Source organism: Pelmatolapia mariae, linkage group LG10_11 (assembly GCF_036321145.2).
Source record: "Pelmatolapia mariae isolate MD_Pm_ZW linkage group LG10_11, Pm_UMD_F_2, whole genome shotgun sequence".
NCBI classification, from domain to species: Eukaryota; Metazoa; Chordata; class Actinopteri; order Cichliformes; family Cichlidae; genus Pelmatolapia; species Pelmatolapia mariae.
In genome coordinates this window covers 450,266-476,819 of record NC_086236.1, presented here as the reverse complement: position 1 = coordinate 476,819, position 26,554 = coordinate 450,266, and the positions used below count along the sequence as shown (strand labels likewise).

At 47.3% G+C, this 26,554-nt stretch overlaps 2 protein-coding genes and 1 long non-coding RNA gene across 5 annotated transcripts; 1 reads left to right on the top strand and 2 right to left on the bottom strand.

Moving 5' to 3' along the window:
* The first annotated feature begins 778 nt into the window (after window positions 1–778).
* LOC134635804 (dachshund homolog 2-like) lies at window positions 779–13,065 on the top strand. The gene is made up of 12 exons (XM_063485374.1): window positions 779–1,065; window positions 4,855–4,964; window positions 8,427–8,555; window positions 8,641–8,772; window positions 8,860–9,014; window positions 9,128–9,266; window positions 9,435–9,476; window positions 9,949–10,106; window positions 10,393–10,540; window positions 10,655–10,780; window positions 11,766–11,825; window positions 12,267–13,065. Exons 1-12 carry the CDS (start codon window positions 785–787, stop codon window positions 12,302–12,304), a joined length of 1,518 nt encoding a protein of 505 aa, XP_063341444.1. The 5' UTR covers window positions 779–784; the 3' UTR covers window positions 12,305–13,065.
* A 2,318-nt stretch (window positions 13,066–15,383) lies between these two features.
* On the bottom strand, window positions 15,384–19,490 carry LOC135933643 (uncharacterized). 3 transcript variants are annotated; one of them, XR_010573862.1, is made up of 4 exons: window positions 18,858–19,490; window positions 17,296–17,567; window positions 15,952–16,034; window positions 15,384–15,829 (listed from the first exon to the last, which is right to left on the bottom strand). It is a non-coding gene; the product is annotated as an uncharacterized LOC135933643 (long non-coding RNA). The 3 variants fall into 3 exon arrangements; XR_010573864.1 differs by having other exon boundaries at window positions 18,862–19,490; XR_010573863.1 differs by having other exon boundaries at window positions 18,866–19,490.
* A 710-nt stretch (window positions 19,491–20,200) lies between these two features.
* On the bottom strand, window positions 20,201–26,006 carry ik (IK cytokine). The gene is made up of 20 exons (XM_063486183.1): window positions 25,716–26,006; window positions 25,025–25,091; window positions 24,836–24,928; window positions 24,699–24,758; window positions 24,170–24,337; window positions 23,903–24,017; window positions 23,748–23,818; window positions 23,503–23,549; window positions 23,087–23,250; window positions 22,855–22,963; window positions 22,596–22,635; window positions 22,360–22,519; window positions 22,270–22,288; window positions 22,104–22,187; window positions 21,255–21,342; window positions 21,099–21,156; window positions 20,894–20,982; window positions 20,686–20,794; window positions 20,531–20,565; window positions 20,201–20,415 (listed from the first exon to the last, which is right to left on the bottom strand). Exons 1-20 carry the CDS (start codon window positions 25,723–25,725, stop codon window positions 20,388–20,390), a joined length of 1,614 nt encoding a protein of 537 aa, XP_063342253.1. The 5' UTR covers window positions 25,726–26,006; the 3' UTR covers window positions 20,201–20,387.
* Between the last annotated feature and the right edge of the window lie 548 nt (window positions 26,007–26,554).

The following is a 26,554-nucleotide window of genomic DNA, read 5'->3' as shown; positions in this document are numbered from 1 at the left end:
TGTGATGTTTGTGTATTGTATGTACGGTCGGCAGGGCATCTATCTTAATTGCTCCTTGGGGATAAATAAAGTTTTTTTGACTTGACTAAACCACAGGTGTCCAACTCCAGGCCTCGAGGGCCGGTGTCCTGCAGGCTTTACATGTGTCCTTGATCCAACACAGCTGATTTCAATGGCTAAACGACCTCCTCAACATGTCTGAAGTTCTCCAGAGGCCTGGGAATGAACTAATCATGTCTAATTGTGTGTGTGTGTGTGTGTGTGTGTGTGTGTGTGTGTGTGTGTGTGTGTGTGTGTGTGTGCCTACATACGTGTATTATTTTTTGTGAGCTTTGTTTAAAACATCAATAAAAAATAAAAAATATAAAACAAATGTAAAAAGTCGAAAACAATCAAAGTGAACGATAAACCTCAGACTCACCTGTCAATCATTCACCTGTCAGAATCACAGCCCAGAAGCCCCGCCCCTGGGAGCGCTGTCCTCAGCCAATGGTAGTCTTGTCCGTCTGTGGCGCCCGCGTGTGATTGGCTGGATCCTGATTGGCTGTTGGCGGCAGAGAGGAGGGGTGAGAGCGGAGTGGAGTCACCGTGAACGGCTGCTCGTGGACAGACGCGCGCGGGCGGCGGATCAAACAAGGGTTCGGATATGGCGGGCTCCTCCATCCGGACCTCCAGCCCTCACACCGACCCTCTGCTCCACTCCGACCCGCCTCACAGTGCCTCTGTCCCGGCCGGCTCCCCGCGGCTGTGCCGGAGCGGCAGTGTCGCGCACGCGGACTGCCGGATGGTGGACGTGCACGGCGTGCAGGTGGCGTCGTTCACGGTGGACGGCGCGGAGCTGGTGTGCCTGCCGCAGGTGTTCCAGCTGTTCCTGAAGCACCTGGTGGGGGGGCTGCACACCGTGTACACCAAGCTGAAGCGCCTGCGCATCAGCCCCGTGGTCTGCACCGTGGAGCAGGTGCGCGTGCTGCGCGGGCTCGGAGCCATCCAGCCCGGAGTGAACCGCTGCAAGCTCATCAGCAGACCCGACTTCGAGACTCTGTACCGGGACTGCACCTGCGCCAGGTGAGCCGGGCCAGGGCCGGAGGGAGGAGGGGATCTGTCAGAGTGTTTACTGAAGCACAAACACGGCTGGAGTTTAGTTTACTTCTTTGATTTGATTTGTTTATTTGAGGTTTTCTGACACCGGAAACGATCAGCGCGTTTGATCAATAACTTTAAATAAAGTGAAAGTGTTTGAGCAGCTGAGCGCGTGATGAAATCAGCTGTGATTGATTGTTGTTTGTATTCTGTATAGCACCTTTTTAAACGGTAACTGTAACGGAATAGTTACTCGTATTTTCTATTTTAAATACGTAACGCTGGTACATGTACTCTGTTACGCCCCAGCACTGTCAGAGAGAAACGTCTGATCGATTAGCTTCAGCCGATTGATCCAAACACGCCACTGTCACAGAGCCAATCACAGTGATCGGGTCAATAATGATGATGATGATGATGATGTCATCAGCATGTGTGTGACATATGGACGAACATGCTACCAAAACACAACTTGAAGCACACACACGACACACACACACGACACACACACACACACGACACACACACACACACGACACACGCACACGACACACACACACACACGACACACACACGCGCACACACACACACACACACACACACGACACACACGACACACACACGCGCACACGACACACACACACACACGACACACACACACACACGACACACACACACACACACACACACACACACACACGCGTTGGTCTTTCTGCTTGCATGAGGACCATCATTACCATTAATGCCCAGTGGGGTCTTGTCACTCTGAGCCTTTCGGGGACGTGGGCTGTCATCTATATCCTGTTATGATATCATCAGTCTGTGGTTTATATGATGATCGCTGCAGGTCCAAAGACATCACTGGGCCCTGTACTTTTTAATCTTTAACGCGCTCCACTCAGTGAATCTTTGGTCGCTGCTGTTCGTCCTGCGGTAGAACAAAGAAGACACAAATGTGTTTGATAGGTTAGAGGCGTGTGTTTGTTTTTGTTTGGCAGGCTCGAAAACATTTTTAAATTAAAATTAGGACTGCAGCTCATGAAGAGATCCACCAGCATGAGGGGACAGAGGTCCCCAATAAACAGAAATTAACTCAGTCCCCACAAGAACACAAAGACAAGTTCACAGAAACACAAATCTTCTATGTGCCAGTGTCTGCGTCGCATCCAGGTGTGTGTGTGTTTAATCTCGTGAAGGTAGGTTTCTGCTGAATGTGGATCAGAATGTTTTTTTTATTATTGGATTATGTAAATACCCCTCAACTAATTAAAGAATTAACAAAGAGAAGCTGTGTGTGTGTGTGTGTGTGTGTGTGCCCTACATGTTGTATGGTGTTTTTTGATGAGGCTGTTCATAGAAATACAGACTTTATAATTTGAGCAGCCGTTTCCTGACTGCAGTCATCACAGCTGGAACATAAAAACATCTATCGTTTCCTATCACGCTATCGTTTGTTTCGTGGTGTCGTAAAATAAACTGTTTACAGCAATATTTTTCATCGTTTTGACGGTCACTGTAGTGGCTATATTAATTTCTTAAAGTTCTCTCTTTCTCTTATATTTAATATAACCACACTATGGGCGGACAAGCGCCTGTTTTTACTTGTTTTCATTAGCAACAATAACGGTAAAACCATCGCGTTGCTCCGCTGTCCGCTTGTTTGTTTTCCACGTAAACCTTTCACAATAAAGCTCAAGATCCTGTTGAGACTTTTCAAAATAAACTGAATCACATGAAAGAGGATGCAGAGAGTTTATGGATGAGAAGCAAAAAAAGAGCCGCCAGGTGCTAAAAAATAAACCTTAGACTCAAACTTTCAGAGAAAATGGTGGCCGTTACAACTTATGTCTAAAAATGTATAGTTTCATGCATCGGTTAAAACACTCGAATCCAGGTAAAGGACGCCCAGCTGGAAAAACTAAACGCAAGTCGAGTTGCCCGAGATTCACAGAATTTACAGAAAATATTACATTTTTGTGATTTATATCGTTGTCAGGACGATAAATGTCTTATATCGGGATATGAGATTTTTGTCATATCGCACAGCCCTACCTTCTGCTGCTGTTTTTAGTTTCCATGTTACCTGACTGTAGACGGCTCTGAAGAGCTTACACTCACAGTCTTAAATGTTAAAATCTCAAAGGACAGCATTATATTTCTGATATTAACAGTAACTCTGGGCCTCTGTGGAGAGTGGACACTCTTTCAATGATGAGGATGTACACATCCTGGACAGGGAGGAACGCTGGTTTGAGGGCGGAGTCAAGGAGGCCATTTACGTGAAAAGGGAAAGACCATCTCTGAATGGAGGAGGGGGCCTAAGGGTCCATCTGTCACCATCTTACAATGCTGTGATTGCAGCCATTCCCCAACTCTCTGTGAATGGTACTCATGGACATTGATCAGTGGTCATGAGAATTTGCATAATTAAGATTAAGGAACTGACCTCCCAGCACATTGTTCCTTCAGTGGGCTGGTTTCAGTCATTATGCAAATGTACTGTTTATAAGATTGAAACCTGCAGTCAGCTGAGACTGAAGAAGTCACTTGGATGATGACGAAACGTTTCTCCCACAAAACGCTACGTCCAGATGAACAGATTCAACTTCTGGAGACACAAGGACCAAGGTCACACCTTTGTAAGCTGTATGATGCATTACCAGGACACAAACCTGAACCCTCAAACACACACACACACACTTTGCTCTTCGCAGTGTGTTTGTGCAGTTTTTTGGTTTGTTGTTTTCAGAAGTAACTGCACTGGTCTCACTGGGTTAAACTGGGTTCACTGTGTGTGCACATAAAGGATCTCTTGTCCCAGTTTAATTAAGTGTAGAAAGCCCAAACACACACACACAATTTAATTTACTGTGTGTGGGCGGGTTCTGTCAGAGCTGCCAATCAAACCCTGACCTGTGGTTAACCCCCCCAGGACTCTGTGTGTGTGTGTGTGTGTGTGTGTCCTGCTACTGCATCATACAGCTTAGGTCCCCTCAAGGTCAGTGAGACAAACGTGTGTGTTCACAACAAGCTGAGGTGGACACACTGGGACCTTAAATATATGTAAAGTAATCTGATTACTCTGTGATCCCCACTCAGTTCTGCTTGTATGTTATTATCACTGAGATCCTTTAAACGATTTTTCCTTTATTATTTGGAAACTAAAGGATATTTTCTATGACATCATCTGTTTCCGGTTTTCATTCAACACGTTTACTTTTCTTGTTTTAAGTTTGGCTCAGTATTATTATCGTTATTGACTGTGTTGTCATTATTATTATTCTCTTCTAATATTTCAGTGGTGGAATATTGTTTTCTGTCACCTTTGATTTAATCTTTTATCTTCGCTGTTTTTTTTTTCCGTATTCATTCTCACTACACCGATTCCTGCCTCACTTCCTGTTCTGCTGTGAAATACAACAACAGGTAATCAAGCGACTCTTAATGTGTGTGATTAGGAGTTTTAATATTTTAGTTCCTGGTGTTTGTTTCCTGTCAGTAACATTGGTTCCGCCCCTCTGTCTGAGCCGCGCGGTGCTTCTCTGAAAGTCTTCCCCGGGGACGATGAACGGCCTCCAGCAGAGTCGACATCAAACAGATTCATTCATGAAGCTAAAACACGACATTAACCTGGAAAACTGAAAGTGAGAGAAAGATAGGCCAGCGCTCATTAATTATTCACAGTTGTTATTTAAGGTGGAATCTATTAAGGCGGTCGGCAGCCTTCTTTAAAGGAACGTCCCGCTGAGTTTCTAATGCCTTCACCTCTCTCAGCTCTCGTCCAGGTCGGCCTCCTAAGAGAACGCTGGGCGTGGCCTCCATGACTGAAGGCTCCAGGCTCCTCCCACACAGTCTGCTAAGCCCCACCCTGCTGTCTCAGACAGGTGAGTGAGACAAACTGTTACACAGAGCAGATGTATCAGCAGGTGGTAACGTGGCATCATCTGCTACGGGATAAAGACTCATTTTAAAAGTTTTTACCATAAAAACATTCTGATTACTGAAATCAAAATGTGATGAAGCTGCTACAGCAACGCCTGGAACGCCCACAGAGGGCGCCATCTTTACTGAGGGCAGCAACAGCAGTGTTTGGCTGACCACAGAATCATGAACATCGCAGACGAGACCACAGGATCTAACACTGGGACGGTTTCATGAAGCAGGGCTGAGCCTGCTGTTGCATATCCAGCTGTAGCAGCTGATCCAGAGGAAGCAGAGGGTCGGAGTGACACACACAGACTCACACACACACACACAGACTCACACACACACACACACACACAGACTCACACACACACACACACTCACACACAGACTCACACTCGCACAGACACACACACTCACACACAGACTCACACTCGCACAGACTCACACACACACACACAGACTCACACTCGCACACACACTCACACACAGACTCACACACACGCGCACACACACAGACTCACACACACATACACTCGCACACACACTCGCACACAGACTCACACACACACGCGTGCACACACACACTCACACACACACTTGCACACACACACACGCACACACACACACTCACACACAGACTCACACTCGCACAGACACACACACTCACACACAGACTCACACTCGCACAGACACACACACTCACACACAGACTCACACTCGCACACACACTCACACACACACAGACTCACACTCGCACACAGACTCACACTCGCACACACACTCACACACAGACTCACACACACACGCGCACACACACAGACTCACACACACATACACTCACACGCGCACACACACAGACTCACACACACACGCGTGCACACACACACTCACACACACACTTGCACACACACACATACACTCGCACACACACACATACACTCGCACACACACTCACACACAGACTCACACACACACGCGCACACACACAGACTCACACACACACTCACACACAGACTCACACACACACGCGCACACACACAGACTCACACACACTCGCACACACACACGCACACAGACTCACACTCGCACACACACTCACACACAGACTCACACACACACGCGCACACACACACGCGTGCACACACACACTCACACACAGACTCACACACACACGCGTGCACACACACACTCACACACACACTTGCACACACACACATACACTCGCACACACACTCACACACACACGCGCACACACACAGACTCACACACACACGTGCGCACACACAGACTCACACACAGAGACTCCACTCTGTCAGTCACTCTGGCGTCGGCTAATTAAGCTAAGCTAATTCTAGCTGTAATCTCTGTGCTGTCGATGCGTCTGAAACATGGTCGCTGTGTCTTTATTACATGTTACTCAGCAGGAGCCACAGCAGCCTGTGAGGCGGCGCTCGGGCTCAGAGCCACATCATTGAACCTCTTATTACCTAAATACTTGTTACAGGAGGAGGGCGACTGATGTGGCGACCAGAAGGTTGTGAGGAAGTTTTTATTGTCATAGGCTTCGATTTGACTCTTTGGTTTCTCGTTTCTCCACAAAACACACGTGTGTCAGCGTTCCTGAGGACATGTGGGACGTGTAAACCACTGCAGGAACAGCCACGGATCAAATCAGCCACTCAGCACCTTTTATTAGTTCAGAGCAGCAGACTCTGTCAGCCAATCAGTCTCCATCAGCACGGCTCATCATCTTCCTCCTCCTCACTGACAGGATTACTTCTAACAGCTCTGTGATTGGCCAGTTCTGATGCACTGATGGAGACTGTTTCTATTTCCTCCTCAAACTCTGCACACGCACATCAGCTGATGAAATCTGGACCGCTGTTTGAAGCCCTCTGAGCTCAGCCTTTTCCGTGTGTGTGTGGAACAGGAAGTTGAAGCATGCGGCTGCTCTCGGGATAAACAGATGAATAAAATCAAACTCGTGTCACTTTGATGAATTCATCCTGTTTGTCGTCTACATCGTGTGCAGTGAAGGAGGACCAGCTGTTTCCTGTTGCTCAGCAACCACACGGTCTGTCTGCAGGACGCAGAGTGTGTGTGTGTGTGTGTGTGTGTGTGTGTTTTCATTAAGCTGTCAGGTGTGTCCGCAGTGACAGAGGTGAAAGGTTTAGTATGTGCCCCGTCCTGTCATCATCACCATCTTCAGTGATGTTTTCAGTGGGAGAAACGTCTCATCATCATCATCAGGTGACTTCTTCAGTGTCAGCTGACATGAGTACCAGGCCAGTGGACACTCTTTCAATGATGAGGATGTACACATCCTGGACAGGGAGGAACGCTGGTTTGAGGGCGGAGTCAAGGAGGCCATTTACGTGAAAAGGGAAAGACCATCTCTGAATCAAGGAGGGGGCCTAAGGGTCCATCTGTCACCATCTTACAATGCTGTGATTGCAGCCATTCCCCAACTCTCTGTGAATGGGACTCATGGACATTGATCAGTGGTTGTTGATCAATGGTCATGACAATTTGCATATTAATGATCGTAAACTGACCTCCCAGCACATTGTTCCTTCAGTGCTGCTGAAGAAGTCACCTGATGATGATGATGATGAAATGTTTCTCCCGCTGAAAACATCCAGATGAACAGAATCAACTTTCAGGATTTCCTTACCTGGATGACTGAGCGTGTATGAACACATTTTAGAAATGAAACATTTCACAGTCAGACTGTCACTTCCTGCACCAGCATCTCCTTCCAGCTGAATGTTCTTCCACAATAAGAGCAGGTGTTGTATTTCAATACTGAGAGAACAGGAGAACTCGAGGTCAGTTTGCTGCTCTGTGATGAGACTTCACACACGATCGAGTCTTATCCCACCTGTTCGAGGTCACCATGCTAACAGTTTCCCCTTACTTCCAGTCTTTGTGCTAAGCTAGGCTAATCACCCATCGCCGTCACTGTCACAGAATCTGCTGCAGAACAAAAGGATCAAACTTTCTTTGTGTTTTTGTTCATTTAACGAGCCGCAGGGAGACCGACCGCTCGTTAGCATCGAATTAATTAGTGCAGCCTATTAACTGGGCCAAGTGGCTGCAGGGAGAGATAGATGGTCGAGAGACACCAGCAGTCACTGGAGACTTTCAGGTTGCCGGGGTTGTTAATTATTGATCAGTCAGCAACTTCCTGAAAACAGTTACCTTCATCACCTCCTCCTCCTCCTCTCTAGGAAGAAAAAAGCTTTCATGACCAACAAAGACGATCCAGTCTCGCTCTGATTTCTGAAGGACTATCATCATCATCATCATCATCTCATCAAACATTTACAGCAGAAACAATCCAAACCCTTCTTATGTGAGTGCAGCGGCGCCCCCTTCAGGACACACTCTACCATCACTCTTTGTTCTCCTGTCTGCAGGGCTGACAGCGGCGGCAGCGATGGCCGAGGTTCTGAGGCTCCAGAAGATGCGGATGATGATGCGTTTCCATGGCAGCGGTGATCAGCAGCGACACCACAGCAGAGCCGAGTCGGAGAACGAGGACACGGGTTCGATTCCATCAGTTTGTTCCAATCTGAACCTAGAGCAAATCAAAGGACAGCACCAAAATCTAAACCTTTGTTCCCTCAGCAGGAGGTAGCAAAGGATCCTGGGAAAAGGAGCAGCAGCTCCTCTCTCCTCCCCCCTCAGTTGTAGCGCCTCCTGCTGGTTCGGCATCCCTACACTTCAACACTTTGCAGCAGCAGAGCTCGCTGTTAGCCAACCGTGAGTCACCGCTCTCTTCTCATTGGACGCCTGATCATTGTTAGCTTAGCGTCACAGCACATAACTATCTGTATCTGCCCTCCTCAGGCCTGTCAGACCTTCCATTTATGGTTATGCCACATCCCATCCTCCCTGTGGGCTTGCCTCCTGCCAATGTTGCTATGGCGATGAATCAGATGAGTCAGCTCAGTGATTTAGCAAACATGGCTGTTGTGTCACAGGTCTACACAGAAGAGAGCAAGGTAACAGCTAGCAGCAGCAAAACTACCAGAGCTAATGCCAAAAGAGCCAATGCTAAAGGGGCTAATGCTAGCAGTGTTAATATTACCAGCACTAATGCTAACCGTGTGTTCAGGAGTCTCCTCTAGGTAGCCCCTCCCCCACTCCCAGCGACGATGAGCTCCACCCACAGGAACCAACCAGCCGATCGCCTTCTAGGGCATCTTCATCATCGTCATCATCACCCCTTCCACCAGCACACACACCAGAGCTGGGTAACCACTCACAGTAGACATACTTATCTAAAATGTGAGAGCTTTGCTCTTTGTTGCCTAAAAGTCCCCGTAATGTGATTGTAACAGTATGTCCCCACAATACTTCTAAACAAGAACACACACGCACACAGTCACTGATCTGCATGTTTTCATGTGTTCACTCTACAGATGGGGAGCCAGGAAACTTCAAACAGGCTTTGAAAGAAAAAGGTGTGTGTGTGTGTGTGTGTGTGTGTGTGTGTGTGTGTGTGAGGAGCAGCTGGTACATGAACAGTAACGGGTCCTGAGGTGTTTGGATACAGACCCGTCTGGTATTTACGTCTCTGAGTCTGGCCCTGGTTCAGCTTCATCCTCGGCTCGTCCATCAGACTCAGTTTAAAGGAAGACTGCATGTGTCACTCAGAGCAGGATAACATGCAGATAATGGGACTGACTTTAGCTTCAGCTCGTAGATCATTACATCAAACACATCAAAGTGAGCAGAAGCTGTGAGATCGCCCTCTGCTGTTGGTATCAGCAGTGACCGAGCTAATGTAAGACATGCCAGTGTAGCGACAGTGATGGTTCTACTGTGATGATCACGTAAGACAGCAGTGAAAACAGATGATGACTCAGAACATTAAAGTACAATAAAGTCCAGATGTTTTTATTTTTGTTTAAGCTGCTTTTCTCCTACCTGCAGAGGACAGCCTGCTGCCCCTCTCCCTCATCAAACCAACCTATGAGAAGCTGGCACTCACCTCCCAGTCACTGTCAATCAAACACACAAACCCCGCCTTTGCTCCGTTCCTATTGGCTGAGGGTCTGTCATCGATGGAGACGCTGCTGACCAACATACAGGTGACAGACAGAGATGATGGAGGTGAAATATTCATGTAGAGACATCAATGCAGCTCATGAGGAGGCAGGAATGTTGGCCATCAAATCAAAAAGCAGAGACTGGAATATTTCAAACTGAGCAAAAGAACATGTGAAATCAATACAAGGTTACATGACGAGGATGTGGGAACTCGGGAATCTGAGACATGTTAATGTGGAGAATTTAAAATACTGGGAGGGAACATCAGAGATGCAGAGACGAAAAGTACCTGAGAACATCAGGGACTTACCTGTGTGTGTTTCTCAGGGTCTCCTGAAGGTGGCGGTGGAGAGCGCTCGCTCTCAGGACAAACACAACCAGCAGGAGAGGAAAGAGTTAAAACTGGAGCTGGAGAGAGAAAGGGACGCCCGACAGACGCTGCAGAGACAGCTGAGCTCCGAGCTGCACACCAGAGGTGAGACAGGTGTAACAGGTCAGAGGTCAAACAAGTGAGCTCTGACCTAATAGAGGTGAGACAGGTGAGAACTGTTCACACTACCTGTTCTCTTCGTCTCACCTTCCTCATCAGTGTCGATCCAGCGGAGGCTGAAGAAGGAGAAGAAGGCAAAGAGGAAGCTGCAGGAGGCACTGAACTTTGAGTGGAGGAGGAGAGAGCAGGTGGAGCGAGCGCTCAAACGCTCGGACGGCCTCACAGGTGAACAAGCAGCAGAGCACAGGAACTGTATCTAACCTGTGATTGGCTGAGCTGTATCTAACCTGTGATTGGCTGAGCTGTATCTAACCTGTGATTGGCGACGCAACGAAGGCTGTCCAAGTTCGTAGACTCCTCCAAATGCAGCCGACAAATGCTTCCTCCTTTTCCCCGAATTTGAAGGATGGGTCGGGTGTGTCCTTCGTGGCCCACCATATCCCAGAATTCATAGCGCGGCTCAGCCAATTCCAGTTTCCGGCAATGGCAGCCGCTACAAAGTTTTAAAATTACTCTTATTATTCTTTCTGGGTCACAAAATAAACTTTTAACATATTTTCAGGTGAGAATGTAGCTGTGTAAACTTCAAATATCTGCTCGGTTTATCAAGATATCCCATATTTGCAAAAGTGCTTCGACGTTTTCGGAGACGTCTGTTACCCACCAGCTCGATAGCGAGCCGGGAGCTCGAGGGTCACTGAAGCCGCCGAGAACGGCACAACTCCCGGCACATCATTTTCAGATCACTTAGACAACCTAAAAATGTTAATGTTTGGCTTTTTGTTTTATTTGTTAGTGAGTAAATCGGCTTGGCTGAGATTAAAGTTATTAGATTAGATTAAACTTTATTAATCCCTCGGGTGGTTTTCACACAGCTGAATAAACATCAAACAGAAAACTGATTAAACAGAAGTGTGAGACGGTCGAGAGTTTACTCCAGTGTCCTGTTATATTTTAGATAGAAGGAGCAGACGGCCGAGTTTATTAAACTCCACCGAGACAGCGGTGACGCAGATCTGAAGGCCAGACCGTCCAATTTCACAGCCGCTCACTTTCGGCCTCCTCGGTCTTCAAAGGACCCGGCCCACGTAGACCGCGAAGGCCGGGTCCTCAGGATGATGCAGCCCAAGAATTTGGACACCCCTCTTGACTTCCTGTCCTTGACTTCCTGTCCTTGACTTCCTGTCCTTGACTTCCTGTTGGTTTTCAGATGCTGTGACTCCGGAAAGCGAGCTGGAGAACACCCATCAGGAGAACGCTGCAGCTCACGGTAACGCACGTCACAGACGCCGCGCCAGTTTCCTCCACACAGACGCCATAATAACATCCACAGCTCAGAGACAGGACTATGCTCAGTACTGCAGTCCATGCAGTGCTGAGTGTGTTAGTGACCACAGGTGTATCAGCAGAGCGTCACACTCGTCGCTTCTTCATCTTTGAAATCTTTGAATGTTGGAGTTTTTCTCCGTCTGCTGTTTAAACTCAGCTGTTGGTGTTTTGGACTCTGTGACAGAAACAAACTGATCAGCAACCAGACGAATGTTTACAAGCTTCAGTGCGTGTAGGTCAGTTAGGGTGAAGCCGTGATCAGACCACTGCAGACGCTGATGTTCGTACCTGCAGCTCTGACCTCACCTGGTCAGTGTAAACAGGAAGTGTCACACCGATGGCGTGACACTTCCTGTTTTTTCTTCTTCTCTGTTTTTTGCAGAGCACCGAGTGTTCACCAAACCCCCGCTGCTCTTCTGAGACGCTCGCTGTGACAGAGGAGGAGAAAACGACTCCCATCAGCCACCTGTCTGCTAATGGACAGAGCACAGAGGACAATGTGAAAGGGGCGGGGTTTCAGTGTGATGTCAGTGGGTGAAATGTGACCTCACGAGGAAGCTCTGCCCCACGGGATCTGCTCCTGTGACTAATGTGAAAGTGGGTGTGAACTGTTACCTGACGGGGGCGGAGTCACAGCTGGACGTGTCTGATGTTTAGAAACTTTGACGGTGACACAGGTGCGCTCCGGTCTTAACGAGCTTAACGAGGCGGCCGTCCCACTCTGCTCTGATTTACTTTATTTTGTTTACTGTCGTTTGTTTTTGTTTTTTATGAGTGAAAAAATGAAAACGAATCAGTGACGAGTTGAATTCAGTTTGTTGTCGTTAACCACACAGAGCCAGGAACTCTGCTTTTGTCTCACTGCAGGAAGCTGATGTTATTGATTATCGATTTTGGTCCTGAATGTTGTTTCTGATCCACCTGCTGCCGACCAATCACAGGGCTTCCTCCTGCTCCTGCAGCCTGATTGGCTGTGTCAGCGTCTGTAACATTTTACCTTGATGAAAATAAAAGATGAATCTTCATAGCTGTCGTGTCCCTGCGTCCTGCTGTGACTGAAACACAGAACCAGCCCGGGTCAGCGCTGACAGGCTCGTAGGTCCAAATGATGCTCCACAGAGAGCTGATGATGATGATGAAGGTCAGAGGGAGAATGATGAAGGAACACACTCAAACAGCTTGCTGACCTGTGAACCAATAACATGATTAAAACTAAGAACACCAACTCTTACAGTGACCTTTGACTAGGGATGGGTATTGATAAGATTTTCACGATTCCGATTCCATTTTCGATTCTGTTTAACGATTCGATTCTTTATCGATTCTTTTTAAAAAAGGAGAACACTAAGGTCGATTAGCTTAGAACTTTGTTTTATATCTTCTCTTTGAACAAGATAGAAATTTAGGAGTAACATGGCCTTACAAACCCAACAGTGAGATCTTAAGAGATCCACAGCCTACGGCTCTTCAATGGGGTGTCACAGGGTCCCCGGGGAAAAAATTGTAAATGTAAAATAATAAAATAAATATTCTTCTGTAGCAATAACAAAGTATAACATAAATTATTCTGTAGCAATTACACAAGAATATCCAGTAATGTCCCTGCCTACAATTAAACACATTCACTTACTGAAAATCGGGGGCATCTGCTGTGGCAAACGGGTGCAAGCCTTTGACCACAAACTTAGTCACTGCTCGGTGACATTCGTCTATCCTGGCCTGAAAGGAGACGCTACCGGTAGACTGCAGCGAGAACTGCCAGCATCTGAGCCAGCCAGACTCTGTCTGTCTCATCATGGTCACCTAAACGCACAGTAATGGCAGGTTTTGTAATAAGGCAGATCGCGCTAACATAATATGCACTGTAAGTTGATTATTTACCTGCCGCATTAAGGGGAGAGGACGTGCAAACGTTACCGCTGCTGCTGGGTTGAGATTCACGAGTCCGGAGCGGAATTAAAAACACGACATTCATTTAAGGTCATCGCGTGTTTTGTGAGCAAATGCTTTTGCATATTCGTAGTGTTTCCTCCCTTAAATGAAATATCTACTTTGCAAGTATTGCAAGTTGCCCTGTTGTCATCTGTTCTCGTAAAGTATGACCAAACTTTTGAGCGTTTGAGCCGCCATGTTTCCTGCCAGGTAAATGACGCTCCGCAACGTGGTGACGTCACTCGGGGCGACTGGAATCGATAAGGGAATCGTTTGCAAAAATGGCAAACAATTCCAAGGAATTGAAACAGTGGGAACCGGTTCTCCACAAGAACCGGGTTTCGATACCCATCCCTACCTTTGACCCTTGATTACCTCAGCTGCTGAACATGACCCGTGTTTCTCGCTGCTTTTACAAACTCAGCATTTGGGGCGACCGTGGTTCAGGGGGTTGGGAAGCTCATCTTGTAACTGGAAGGTTGCCGGTTCGATCCCCAGCTCTGTCTGTCTCAGTCGTTGTGTAAAGACAAAGTCCTTGGGCAAGACACTTCACCTACTGGTGATGGCCAGAGGGGCCAATGGCGCGATATGGCAGCCTCGCTTCTGTCAGTCTGCCCCAGGGCAGCTGTGGCTACACCTGTAACTGCCTCCACCAGTGTGTGAATGAATAATGAAAAGCGCTATATAAATGCAATCCATTGTTATTTCCTGTTTGTTTCTACCTTCATACAGGAATGTTGCTGGTGGCTCAAAGTGACTTGATATCATTGATGAGGGAAACATTTGACATATGTTTCACGTATTATAGACCAACAAGTTATTCATAGCAGGTTAAATACGAGCAATCGGTTTAGGGCAAAAACCGGAAATCAGTTTTGGCAGATGATCATTTTTTGGCACAACATCGGTCATTCTCACACATGTACTGTATCTTATAAAATATATAAACTAAATATCTTTGAAACATATAGAATCTAATCTTTTGTTTGTTTTACATAGCACTTTATCAAACTGTTGTCTGCTACAGAGTTACAAGTATTATACTAATAATATAGCATCCACCATCTCCTGCTTGCATATTTCTGAAAACATCTTAGGGGTGCGGCAGCCACGAGTGAGCCAGCCCTGTGAACCCCGTGGATGGACGATGCAGTGGACAGTGGGAGGAAGCATCCTAAAGCTCTTTGCAGACCACCCTGTGTGACTCTCCACTCACCAACCAGAAAAGACAAACCGCAGGTCTCAGTTGCACCCCATCCACGTCTGATCTTGCTCCGGCAGATTCAGCAACACTGCCAGAGACTTCCTGTAATCTATTACAGTTGTTAAAGAAACGGTCCAGGAACAGCTCACTCAGGTTAATCCTGTGTGAACAACTGAAAATATTGTTTTTCCATCTTTACTGTGTATTTGAAATATTCTTGTTTAATTGTTATTGTTATTTACTTTATTGCTATCAAATTAATATCCAAGTAAAATTGTTCAAAGTTAGCGTTATGTTCATACATGTTACAAATGCCTGTAAATCAAATTGAGTTCAGTGACAATCACTGTTTGTTCGAATCAATTTATTAATAACATAAAACCTTTAAACTAATGCAACACATGTAACAATGTAACAAATATATTCAAATAAATAAATTTCTCAATACAAAACTCATTTGGGAACTAATCTTTCTAGAAGTGAAAACAGTCTGTCCATCCTCTCCCTGCTCTCCTCTCCTCAGCCTCTCTTTGCTGCCTCATGTCCTCTCTGATGAGGTCTAGCAGCTCATCATCTCTTTTCCTCTTTCTCCCTGTCGTAGGTGGCTGAGCCGCTTCGTCATCGCTGTCGTTTTGGTCACCCACTGCTGTGCTTGGCCCTGGAGTGTCCTCAGGGAGAGAGGACATTTGGACAAGAGGCTTAATGGAAGGCCTCTGTCCTATCACCTCATCCATGAGGGCAAACCAGGGCCAAGTAGCAGCAGTGGGCTTCCCACTGACCCCCTCTCCTGAGCCTGGATACTTGCAATCCTAAAGGCAGAGGAAATAAAAATGACAGCAGGCAAATAAAAACACCACAACAACTCTTAGTAATTGCACATTTATTAACTTGTGTTCCTAAGAATTATCTTCTTGATAACACACATACGTACTTTGTATTCTTTAAAGTTATCTCATGTCTTCTGGCCTGCAGGTGGTGACTTTCCCCTGCAGGCCCATCTTCTCCAGAATTGTCCTGATCACACACACAACAAATAAGAGAAGAAAGGAAACCATGGCAACTATGTTAATCCCTAAATCCCAAAGTTTTCACAGCAGAACACCAGAGGAACACCGTGTGGACATCACAGGTTCTGTACAGCAGCGGTCCGTGAGTCGTTTGGTACCGGGCCACGAGAGTTGAGGCTCCGCTGTGAAATTTATGGTTTTCAGGGGTTTTATCATTAACTGTGTTTCCCTGGGTCTTTCCCTTGTTGTAGTTTCGTGTCTTATTTTGAAAGAAATATTTACACATTACCATAGCGACCAGAGAGCATTAAGCGGCAGAGAGGAGGATGTTACTCTCAATGTTGGCGCATTTTCAGGAGGACGCTGCTAATAAAGTTACACAATTACACAGCACATTCACGTTTATTATTATATTTACAGAATACCAGTTTTTGTCTTGGTCGGATCATTTTATGTGGTTGTATTTATCCGCCATACCTTAAAGGCTCCGTGTCTGACATTAAAAAGGTTGGGGACCGCTGCTGTACAGCATGAGGGTTAATAGGACCGCACTCATATGAATATGATGTGTACATTGATTTATTCTTGCACCTCCACGCCGTAGCGGCCCAATTCTTCACCCCAGTGAAGAGGTGATTGTTTTCTCCTCGTTTTAATAAATTAAGCCGTTTGGTCTTTGTTCCCCACAACATATCACCATAAAGATTAATTTTTAAAAATCTAAATTAGCTGTATGTAAGCGGCAATACATGAAAAACCGCGGGACCCGCCATACAAGCTGGTTTAGGCTTATTAAATTAAAAAAAAAAAACATGTCTATGTGTAACAGGTGCATTAAAAAAGAATTTATATTTCACCAAAGATCCATCCTGCAGTGTTATGTATATGTGTTTATTTATACATGTTTATTTTCTCTATTTATATTTTGGGAGCTTTTATTTTGTTTGTGTGACCTTTGACCAAAGTCACTTCCTGTAGCTGCGTGCTATATTCCTCAGTCGCCTAGAGGCCCGGCTGAGGAGAGGTGTTCACGCAGAGTCCAGTAAAGTGAAGTCGTTGTTTTATTTTTATTTTGAACAGTTATGGGAGAATAAATCCGCCCAGCTGGCAAAGTGAGAGTTGACTCCTCGGGTCATTCGCACAACACAATGCAGAGAACTAACAGCAGTCAGAGTTTAAGGCCAGACCGGCTACATATGCAGATGCCCAAAGCTTAACAACACGACCGCTATAACAACTTTTGTACAACCAGATTTTCATATACTTACATTTGAAAGTGTTTCCTCTCCCGCCTCGACCACCATCGTTCTCAGAAAAAAAATCTCCTGTATGGCCCGCAATGAATCCTGGGATATGGTAGGACACGAAGGATACATCGGACCCATCCTTCAAATTTGGGGAAAAGTAGGACGCATTTGTTGCCACATTCGAAGGACTCTTTGAATTCGGACAGCCTCCGTCACTTCGCTGTGACATCATTGCCTCCAAATACGTCCTTCGGAGGATCCTTCCCCTGAATTCGGACACAGCTAAAGACGTGCTGTGGAAGAGAACCAGAGATACAGAGATATATCTTCATCATCACTCTGAGGACAGTCGTCTGTGAGAGTGCTGGCGCTCATGAGTCTGGTTTCTGCCCAGCTGAGCTTCAGGATCAGAGACCCGAGAGAGCATGATGTAAACATACAAGCCAACCCTCCCGATCTTTCTGGGAGAATCCAGAATTTCAGTGCCCCTCCTGAAAATCTCCCGGAGCCACCATTCACCCGAATTTCTCCTGATTTTCCACCCAGACAACAAAAATGTAAAACCATATCCCAGAATTCATAGCGCAGCCCAGCCAATTCCAGTTTCCAACAATGGCGGCAGCGACTTAGTTTTAATATTACTCTTATTTCTCTTTCTGGGTCACAAAATAAACTTTTAACATATTTTCAGGCGAGAATGTAAACTTCAAATATCTGAGCCGGTGAGAGCAGCGAACTCCCGGCACATCGTTTTCAAACCGCCGCGGTCTTTCGCTGCTCAGGTTAAACATGATATATACGTCACTTAAATCACTTAAACATGTTATTGTTTGGCTTTTTGTTTCATTTGTTCCGGAGTAAATCGGTTTGGCTGAGATTAAAGTTCTAGTTTTCACACAGCTGAATAAACGTCAAACAGAAAACTGATTAAACAGAAGTGTGAGACGGTCGAGAGTTTACGGCAGTGTCCTGTTAGACAGCGAGGAGCAGACGGCTGAGTTTCACTCCACCGAGACAGCGGTGACGCAGATCTGAAGGCTAGACCGTCACAGTCACTCACTTCCGGCCTACCCGGCTTTCGGAGGACCCGGCCCACTTAGACCACGAAGGTGGGTGCAGGCCCTGAATTTGGCTGGGGGACAGTAACCACGGTCACATTCAACTTACTTTAAATAGATAATTTTAAATAAATAAACAGTGTAAAATTCAGGTTTTTTGTATGTGTGTGTGTGTGTGTGTGTGTGTGATGGTGGCATGAATTGTGTCATGACATTAACCTGCTGTGATTTGACCCATTTCCACTCGCTAACACACACACCTTGTTCCCATAGCGACAAAGTGAAATAAAATGAGGACAGTGGGTCAGCTCACTGACACACACACACACACACACACACACACACACCTGCATATAGAGGTCCTGCACTGTGTGAATCACTGTGACTCAGAGCCTGAGCTGCAAACGTGTTTCCTGATTTTTTTAAACTTGCTTTTGGTTGATTTTGATTTTTAGGTTTTAGCTTCTGTGAAACACTTTTTGATTTTTATCTTGAAAGGTGCTATATAAATAAAGTTTTACTTACTTACTTACTTACTGAGTGGCTCCTTTGAGTGTGGAGCTGTGATGAGGCTCCACAGTTCAGCTCGTCTGTTTACAGTAAACCTCCTGAAGCAGGTCTGAGCAGTTAAAACAACACGCTCGTCCTGATTGGCCGATCAGAGGCAGCTCAGAGGGCGAGGGCTTAATGAGCAGCTGATTGATCGTTAAATTAAAGCTGAATCAAAGTTTGAAATAAACTTGAAATAAAGTCTGAAGTTCTCAGAATAAATCAGGTCATAAAAAAGTTGAATTAAACAGAAAGTTCCTCTTTGATGTTCACACAACCATTTCCTGTCAGAGCTGCGGGTGGGCGGAGCTGCGAGGCCTCATTAGCACCTCGAGAAGCACGCACATCCATATTCATCAGTCCAACCGTCCATCACACTCTCAGGGTAATTAGCTGCTCTCGTTAGCCTCTCTGATGCTAATCTGGGGACGAACTCGTCCGAGAGCCAAACAAACAACAACAAACAAAGAGTTTGATCTCTTAACGAGCTACTGCGCATAACGAGCTCAACGAGTCCTGTAAAGATGGAGGACGCTTAATGAGATCAACAAAGAAACAAGCTGTTATCACACCCGCACAGCTCAGAGCAGGTCTGACGACCTCGCTAAACAGTTCCTGTGGATCTGTGATGTGACCTCTGACACAGATGTGGGCGTAAACGTCTGCTGCTCGTCCAGACTTGAGCGAGCGCTCGCTGTCCAACATCTATCACAGCCAATCAGTGTTTGTGATGTCATCATTCCAGTTTACTTACTTTAAATGGAAAATTAGATTAGCACGTCTAGCGTTAGCACATTTAGTCTGCCAGCTGTGAGCTCAGAGGACAGATGTGATTTCTATCCTCTGATTGGCTAAAAACAGGTGAAGCTAAAACTACGGTGAAGAGTAACAGACAGGACTGTAAGCTTTCTGTGTGACGGCCACCAGGGGGCGACGCCGCTGAGCTTCTTCACTCATTTCTGAGTAAAACTGTAAATATTGTTCATCCATAAGAGCTGATTGGTTAACAGGTTGTGACTGATGAGGCTGGTAGCCAATGAGAGCAGAGTGAAGTTTACTTTGAGCGGCCATCTTTGTCACTCATGGTGGGCGTCTATTTTATTATTATTTACTTTAGGCCAGATCTCAAATATCATAAACTTCCTGTTCACAGGCATCAGTGATACAAACTCAGGCTGTGAGGTCACGACGTCACACATGTTAAACATGATAGTAATCAGTCTGTTCCTGGCCCCGCCTACTGCAGCTCCATGGATACAGCTGATCAGCACACCGTCCTCCTGATTGGCCGTCTTTATAGAGAAACCGCGATCACAGCAGATGTTTGGATGTTTTTATTCTCACAAAACAAACTGATCAATAAGAACAGCTAATCAATAACAATACACGCTTATCAGGGTCAGTGACCTCTGACCTCACAGCATCTCTGTACATTTACATGTTTCTAAACTAACGTGAAGCCGATCGATACACGATCGATACAGCTGCTGTGTCTGCAGGGTGTCTTCAGTACTTTGGTCTCTTCACGTCGACCCTGAAAAAATAAAAGTCTTCCATCATTTATGATGTCATACATAAGGTCACTGCTGCCTTCTGATTGGCTGACAAAGTGATAAACGAGGAGCTGAGAACAAACGGGAAGTAGTTACCCGTCAGCCTCCATCTTCTTCCTCTTCTCGATGATCTGAAACAAAAACAGCTGCTTCAGCGCCGTGTTTGATTGGTTTACAGCGTGTGTGTCTGTGTGTATTTGTGTGTCTGCGTTCACTCTTCCTGTGTGTGTGTGTGTGTGTGTGTCTCTCACCGCGCTGATCTTCTTCCACTGGCGGTCGAGCTCTGCCTTCTCATTGGTCTCTTTGAAACGTCGTGTCTTCCTGCCTTCAGACATCTTGATGCCGTACTGGAAAGCAGCCCTGCAGACACACACACACAGAGTGAATACAAACACACACAGACACACACACAGGATCAGCTGCCTGTCAGTCAGAGCTGAGGGACACAGTAACACGCACTTGGGCAGCGCCTCCTTGTTGTTCATGTAATCTGAGTACTCCTCCTGAGTGTCGAAGTCCCAGCGGCCCAGAGGACCCTTCTTATTGCCCTGGAACACACACACACACACACACACACACACACACACACACACACACACACACAGATAAGCATCATGTTGCTGTGTGAGGATGAGCTGCAGTGCATGCTGGGAGTCAGAGTTACCTGGTCCATCTTACTGTAGTCCACCTCTTCATCACTGTCCACGGCCAGGTCGTCCATCCTACACACACAGATGTACAGTCACACACACCTCACAGAGCAGGTATGAAGGTTAACGCACCGTGTGTGTGTGTGGGTCTGTGTGTGCGTGTGTCTTACGTAGCAGGGTAACACTCTGCGTATGAGTTTGATCCTCCAAAGAAATCTCCCAGCTGCTCCTTACTGGAGTCTCTCCTCTGAGAACCAGTACACACCAGCTAAGGACAAGTACTGCAGTAACACCACACACACACACACACACACACACACACACACAGTACTGCAGTAACACCACACACACACAGTACTGGTGTTGGTACCCTGTATCACTGCACCACACATGAACATACATGTAACTATACTGTGTATTTGGCTGTGTGTAGTACTACAGTTGTTTGGTATGCTGAGGTGTTGTTACTCCTCCTGCTCAGGTGTTGTTACTCCTCCTGCTCAGGTGTTGTTACTCCTCCTGCTCAGGTGTTGTTACTCCTCCTGCTCAGGTGTTACTACTACTCCTGCTCAGGTGTTACTACTCCTGCTCAGGTGGTGTTACTACTCCTGCTCAGGTGTTGTTACTACTCCTGCTCAGGTGTTACTACTCCTGCTCAGGTGTTGTTACTACTCCTGCTCAGGTGTTGTTACTACTCCTGCTCAGGTGTTGTTACTACTCCTGCTCAGGTGTTGTTACTACTCCTGCTCAGGTGTTTTTACTACTCCTGCTCAGGTGTTACTACTCCTGCTCAGGTGTTTTTACTACTCCTGCTCAGGTGTTACTACTCCTGCTCCATCCCAGCAGCTGTGACATCACCAGAACACCTGAGCCCCAAACAGGTGAGCGAGAACATCACCTGTAACACGACATGAGCACAGACTCTACCTGTGCACAGGTAAACCAGTTCAGACTGAAGCTGGTGTGGTACAGTAAGCCCCACCCACTCAAACAACAGTCCAATCATAAACAAGGATATGGCTCCTGGCTCTGCCATTGGCTGCCCGCTGCTCCTGCAAACTTCTCATTGATCATCTTGATCTGGTCTCTGACTGATCCTGGACCTGCCACAGACGCAGCATCCATCAGTTATCGATCAGCTGTCATTGGTCAGAACGATCGTGTGAGTCACAGTGAGGAGCTTACCTGTGTCCACCTCCATCACCTGCAGAGACACACACAGTTAGAACCACACAGGTAAACCAAGCACAAACAAACCCCGCCCCCCGACATCACCTGGTGCTCGTCTCCTCGCGGTTTCTCGAAGTAGGTGTGTCTGCGGCTCTTGGCGTCGTCGTCACGGTCACGCTCCCGCTCGCGGTCTCTGTCCCGGTGACGCTCTTTCTCTTTGGTGGGTTTGGTGGACGGGATGTAGTCCCCGATGTCCTCAAAGATACTGAAACACACACACACATTATAAAGACACACACACACACACACACTCCTGATGAGGCGACGTGGGGTGAACTGACCTGAGATCAGCCTCTGGAGCTCTCTTATCGTCCAGTTTACCTGAAACACAAACAGGTGAGTGCTTGACTAAGAGGGGGAGGAGCTTACACTCATCACACTGCTGCTGTTGCTCAGCTCTCTGTCTCCATGGTTACAGCAGCTGAGGTAAGCAGCAGCCCGACAGATGACCTCTGACTCATCCTGATCACATCCACGTAAGGACACAGCGAGCACACCTGCAGAGCGTCAGGAGAACATCCGGCAGGTGTGCAGACTCACCTTTGTCCTTCTTCTTGATCTTCTTGTGCCGGGTTCCCTGCCTGAGGTAGGACAGGATCTGAGTCAGCTTGGAGATCACGATGTCGTTGGTGGTCAGGGTGGTCTGAGCCTGAGAGACAGAACATGAGAGAACGTGAGGGAACGACCTCGGGGCTCTGCGGTATTTAAATCATTCAGCTGGAGAACTCGGATGTTTTGGCGTGGCGATGACGCGGCGAGCCCTCGGCCTCACCTCCATGCTGGGACAGTCCGCCTTGCTGCGGATCAGCGTGGTGGGGATGTCGGTGTCGGTGAACTCGTCGTCCAGGTCGACCACGTACGCCATCCTGCCGGGCAGGAAGAGCTCGTTCCTCTCGGTCACGCCGGACCTGAACACCACGCGGTAGATGTTCCTGCCTGAGCGAACACGGGGACACCGGGAACGCCGGGTTCAATATTCACGTTTACATGATTCTCCTACCAAAATATTCACGTTGCTCTAAAAAGATTCCGTTTGATCTGGAGACGATCCTTCTTTATTCCTGAACATTCCAGACTCACAACATTCACACCTCGGTTCCCTCAAACGTTTCAGCTTCGGCTCAAACTCCCCTCCTCCCCCTCCTCCTCCCCCATATCCACACTTCCTCTCCAGAAAACACGACTCACCCAGACGAGTCTTAAACTCCATCTTCTCCTCGGGCTCCACGTCCTTCCTGACAGACAGGGGAGGGGTCAAATGTCACACAGAGACAGGCAAGGGGGTCAAAGGTCACAGGGACGGACAGATGAGAGGTCAAAGGTAATATAGAGATAGATTAGGGGGTTAAAGGTCACACAGACAGACAGGTGAGGGGTCAAAGGTCACAGAGGCAGTGAGGTTCTGATCACAGCTCTGCTCCGTGGTTCCTTACTTGGCTTCTTTCTGGACCTTCTCCATCATGTCTTCTTCTTCCTTCTCTTTGCTGGTGATCTCAGCTCTCACCTGTAACACACACACAGGTAAACAGCTGAGCAGGTGAGCAGGTAACACACCCGCACAGGTTATCCGACGACCGCGACCTCTGACCTTCTGCAGCAGGGCGAAGTCCAGACCTTTCACCAAGTGAGTGTGCTCCATGTCACCTCCCAAGAACTTGGACTCCTGGATCAGCTGACGCCGCTTCTCTGCTGCCGACTTATCGCTGACACGCGCGCGCGTGCACACACACACACACACACACACACACACACACACATAAACACACACACGTGAATGATCAGAGTTTAGTTAGAATGATAATGACCCGTTCCTCTCGCCGCGGCCATGTTGGGGTCATCGATGGGTGGTACTCACGCCTCGGCGGTCGGTCCGACAGCTCGGTAGTTTGCCGTAGTGCTGATGAGCTCGGTCTCCTCGTAGTCCTTGTTGACGCCATCTCGCCGCTCTCTCGCTCGGTCTCGGTACTTCTCGGCGAGCTCGCGCTCACGCTCCATCTCCTGCTGACGCAGCTTCGCATAGTAACTGCAACCAAACCACAGCTGATCAATAATCAATAACGTGCATTTGACGGTCAGAGCGGCGCCGCCTGAGGTCCCGAGTGCTGTGGACTGCTGTATGTGTTGACATATTTAACGCTCTCGTGCACATCACAGGTGAAAACGTCTCTCCAGGCTTTTTATTATTAATAATAAAAAAATTTCATTCCTTTCCTTCCAGAATATTTCCGTGTTTCCACAATCCCGTCATAATCCCGGCTAATGTTAACAATCCTGTGATGCGTCCCAGCTGCCATCTTTCACTCAGCGAGCTATCAGCTCTGTGGAGGCCAGGTGACCTTTGACCTGCAGTTTTCTGATGTAACAAACGTCCAATCAGCACCCACCTCTTCTTCTTTCTCCTCCTTGCTGCGGGGTCCTCATCCTCGTTGTAGTCCCTCGGCATTCTGGGAAATTAAAAACACAGACGTGTCAGCTGTGCTGCGAGTAAACACCCGTCTGCTCTCTCTGTGAAATCACTCACTCATGATGTCTGGACTTGGAGGGCGGGGCCGAGGAGGGCGTTGCCCGCGGCGTCATTAGCAGCTTCCTGAAGTCATCGTTGGTCAGTTTGGACCTGAGGACAGACGGACACACACACACACATTAAAACAAAGAAATACACAGTAACACAGCAGCAGCAGTGAGGAGTGTGTGTGTGTGTGAGACTCACTGAGCTGCAGCTCGGTGGTCGTCCACGTCGTGGCCCTCAGGAGCCAGAGGGTTGGAGTACGTCTCAGCTGAAAGACAGACAGATGTTAGAGCACAGGCAGACAGCAGGGGCGCCTCATCTAAAAGGACACAGCTGGGAGCTGCTCTGCTCTTTATATGTTCCATGTTTTACACTCAAACAAATAACTGCAGATTTCATGGAAACTCTTTGATTTCGACATAAACCGGTGTTTGTAGTTTATATTCACAAAGGTAGACGGTTAGCCACTGAATTTCGTGTTGTGCGCATGCGTAGAAACAACGGGTAGGATGGTTTGTCAGGTAGGATGGATTCCCAGAACACCCGGCTCGGCCGATGTGTAGAGGGACTCCTTCCCTGTGCTACAGTTTTACTAACAACCTCTCAACAGCTTTGTGTTTCCGCCGCGGAGCAAGGCAGCTTTAAAGCGGCAGAAGTGTGAGTGGAGTCTGGTGTGGCGCAGTGAGAGGAGAAGCTTGGCTAATAGCTGCTGTGAGAGGCTTTTTCTGTTTAACTGTTCAGTCCAGCTCAGTCCTCATACTCCAAAAGCCGTGTTTATTTCAACAATGTATTGAATAATTGCTGTTTTTATTGCATCTGTTTTTAAGTAAACAAACGGCTAACAGCCCGTAAAATGACTGTTAGCATGCTAACATGCGGAGCTAACGCTTACTTTCAGGCATCTCTGCGGGCAGCTGCTTCTCCTGCGGTCTGAATCCGGCACGGTCCGGTCTGATCCGGTCACAGGGACAAACTGAGGCTCGGTGTTCGGGTTTCTCTGAGCTGCTGCGGATCTCTTTGCTCCAGCCAAGCTCCGAGTTAGCTGTGAGGGGAGCTACGGTGCTGTGACGTGACTTCCGTTTTAGTTAGAGAAGAGACACAGCACCTCCTGCAGGAGGAGAGGAGACACCGCGGGACAGACAGCGGTGTCAATGAACAAAAATGTATAAATCCGGTTAAAATGAGTTGAAAATAGGAAATAAAAATAATAATAAAGTTATAATAAAATACAGGCCGACTACTGTGTCTGTGTTTAAAGGTCATTTCCATGTAGTTTAAATAAGGAGTTCTTTGATTTGATGGAGGAAACGTTTGTTCTGCGTCACTGAGGTTTTTATTCACAGACCAACTTTGTTCCTCACACACTGAAACACCCGCAGCTCTCCTGCCCGGTCACGTGTTGTTTCTCTGGCTCACAGCGCCCCCCGCAGGTCAGCAGAGCCACAGCTGAAGGTTCTCCAGGACCAGCTGGTGCTCGCTGCTGCGCCACCTTCAGGACTCACACAGCTTCACTCAGAGCTACTTTAACAAACTCCAAACTCCAGAAAACCAGCAAAGTGTTTCTGTTTCACTGAGCCTGAACCATCTAAACCAGTCAGACCCAAACAAACCCTCTAAATCCAGTAAAACACCATTAAAACCACATAAACCTGCCAAGAAGCAATGAAACTGAGTGTGTCCCCATTAAGACACCTTAAAACCAGTTAAACCACGTGATCCTCCTAAAATATC

Bases quoted from the DNA above. Each gene is read 5' to 3' on its own strand.
- LOC134635804 (XM_063485374.1), top strand. From the start codon at position 785: ATGGTGGACGTGCACGGCGTGCAGGTGGCGTCGTTCACGGTGGACGGC. The intron at 9,477-9,948 runs GTGTGTGTGTGT...TCCTACCTGCAG, and splicing joins ACAGGCTTTGAAAGAAAAAG to AGGACAGCCTGCTGCCCCTC. The intron at 10,107-10,392 runs GTGACAGACAGA...TGTGTTTCTCAG, and splicing joins CGCTGCTGACCAACATACAG to GGTCTCCTGAAGGTGGCGGT.
- ik (XM_063486183.1), bottom strand. The intron at 22,520-22,595 runs GTCAGTTCACCC...TGTGTGTTTCAG, and splicing joins GCTCCAGAGGCTGATCTCAG to TATCTTTGAGGACATCGGGG. The intron at 20,416-20,530 runs GTAACTACTTCC...TTATTTTTTCAG, and splicing joins AAGAAGATGGAGGCTGACGG to GGTCGACGTGAAGAGACCAA.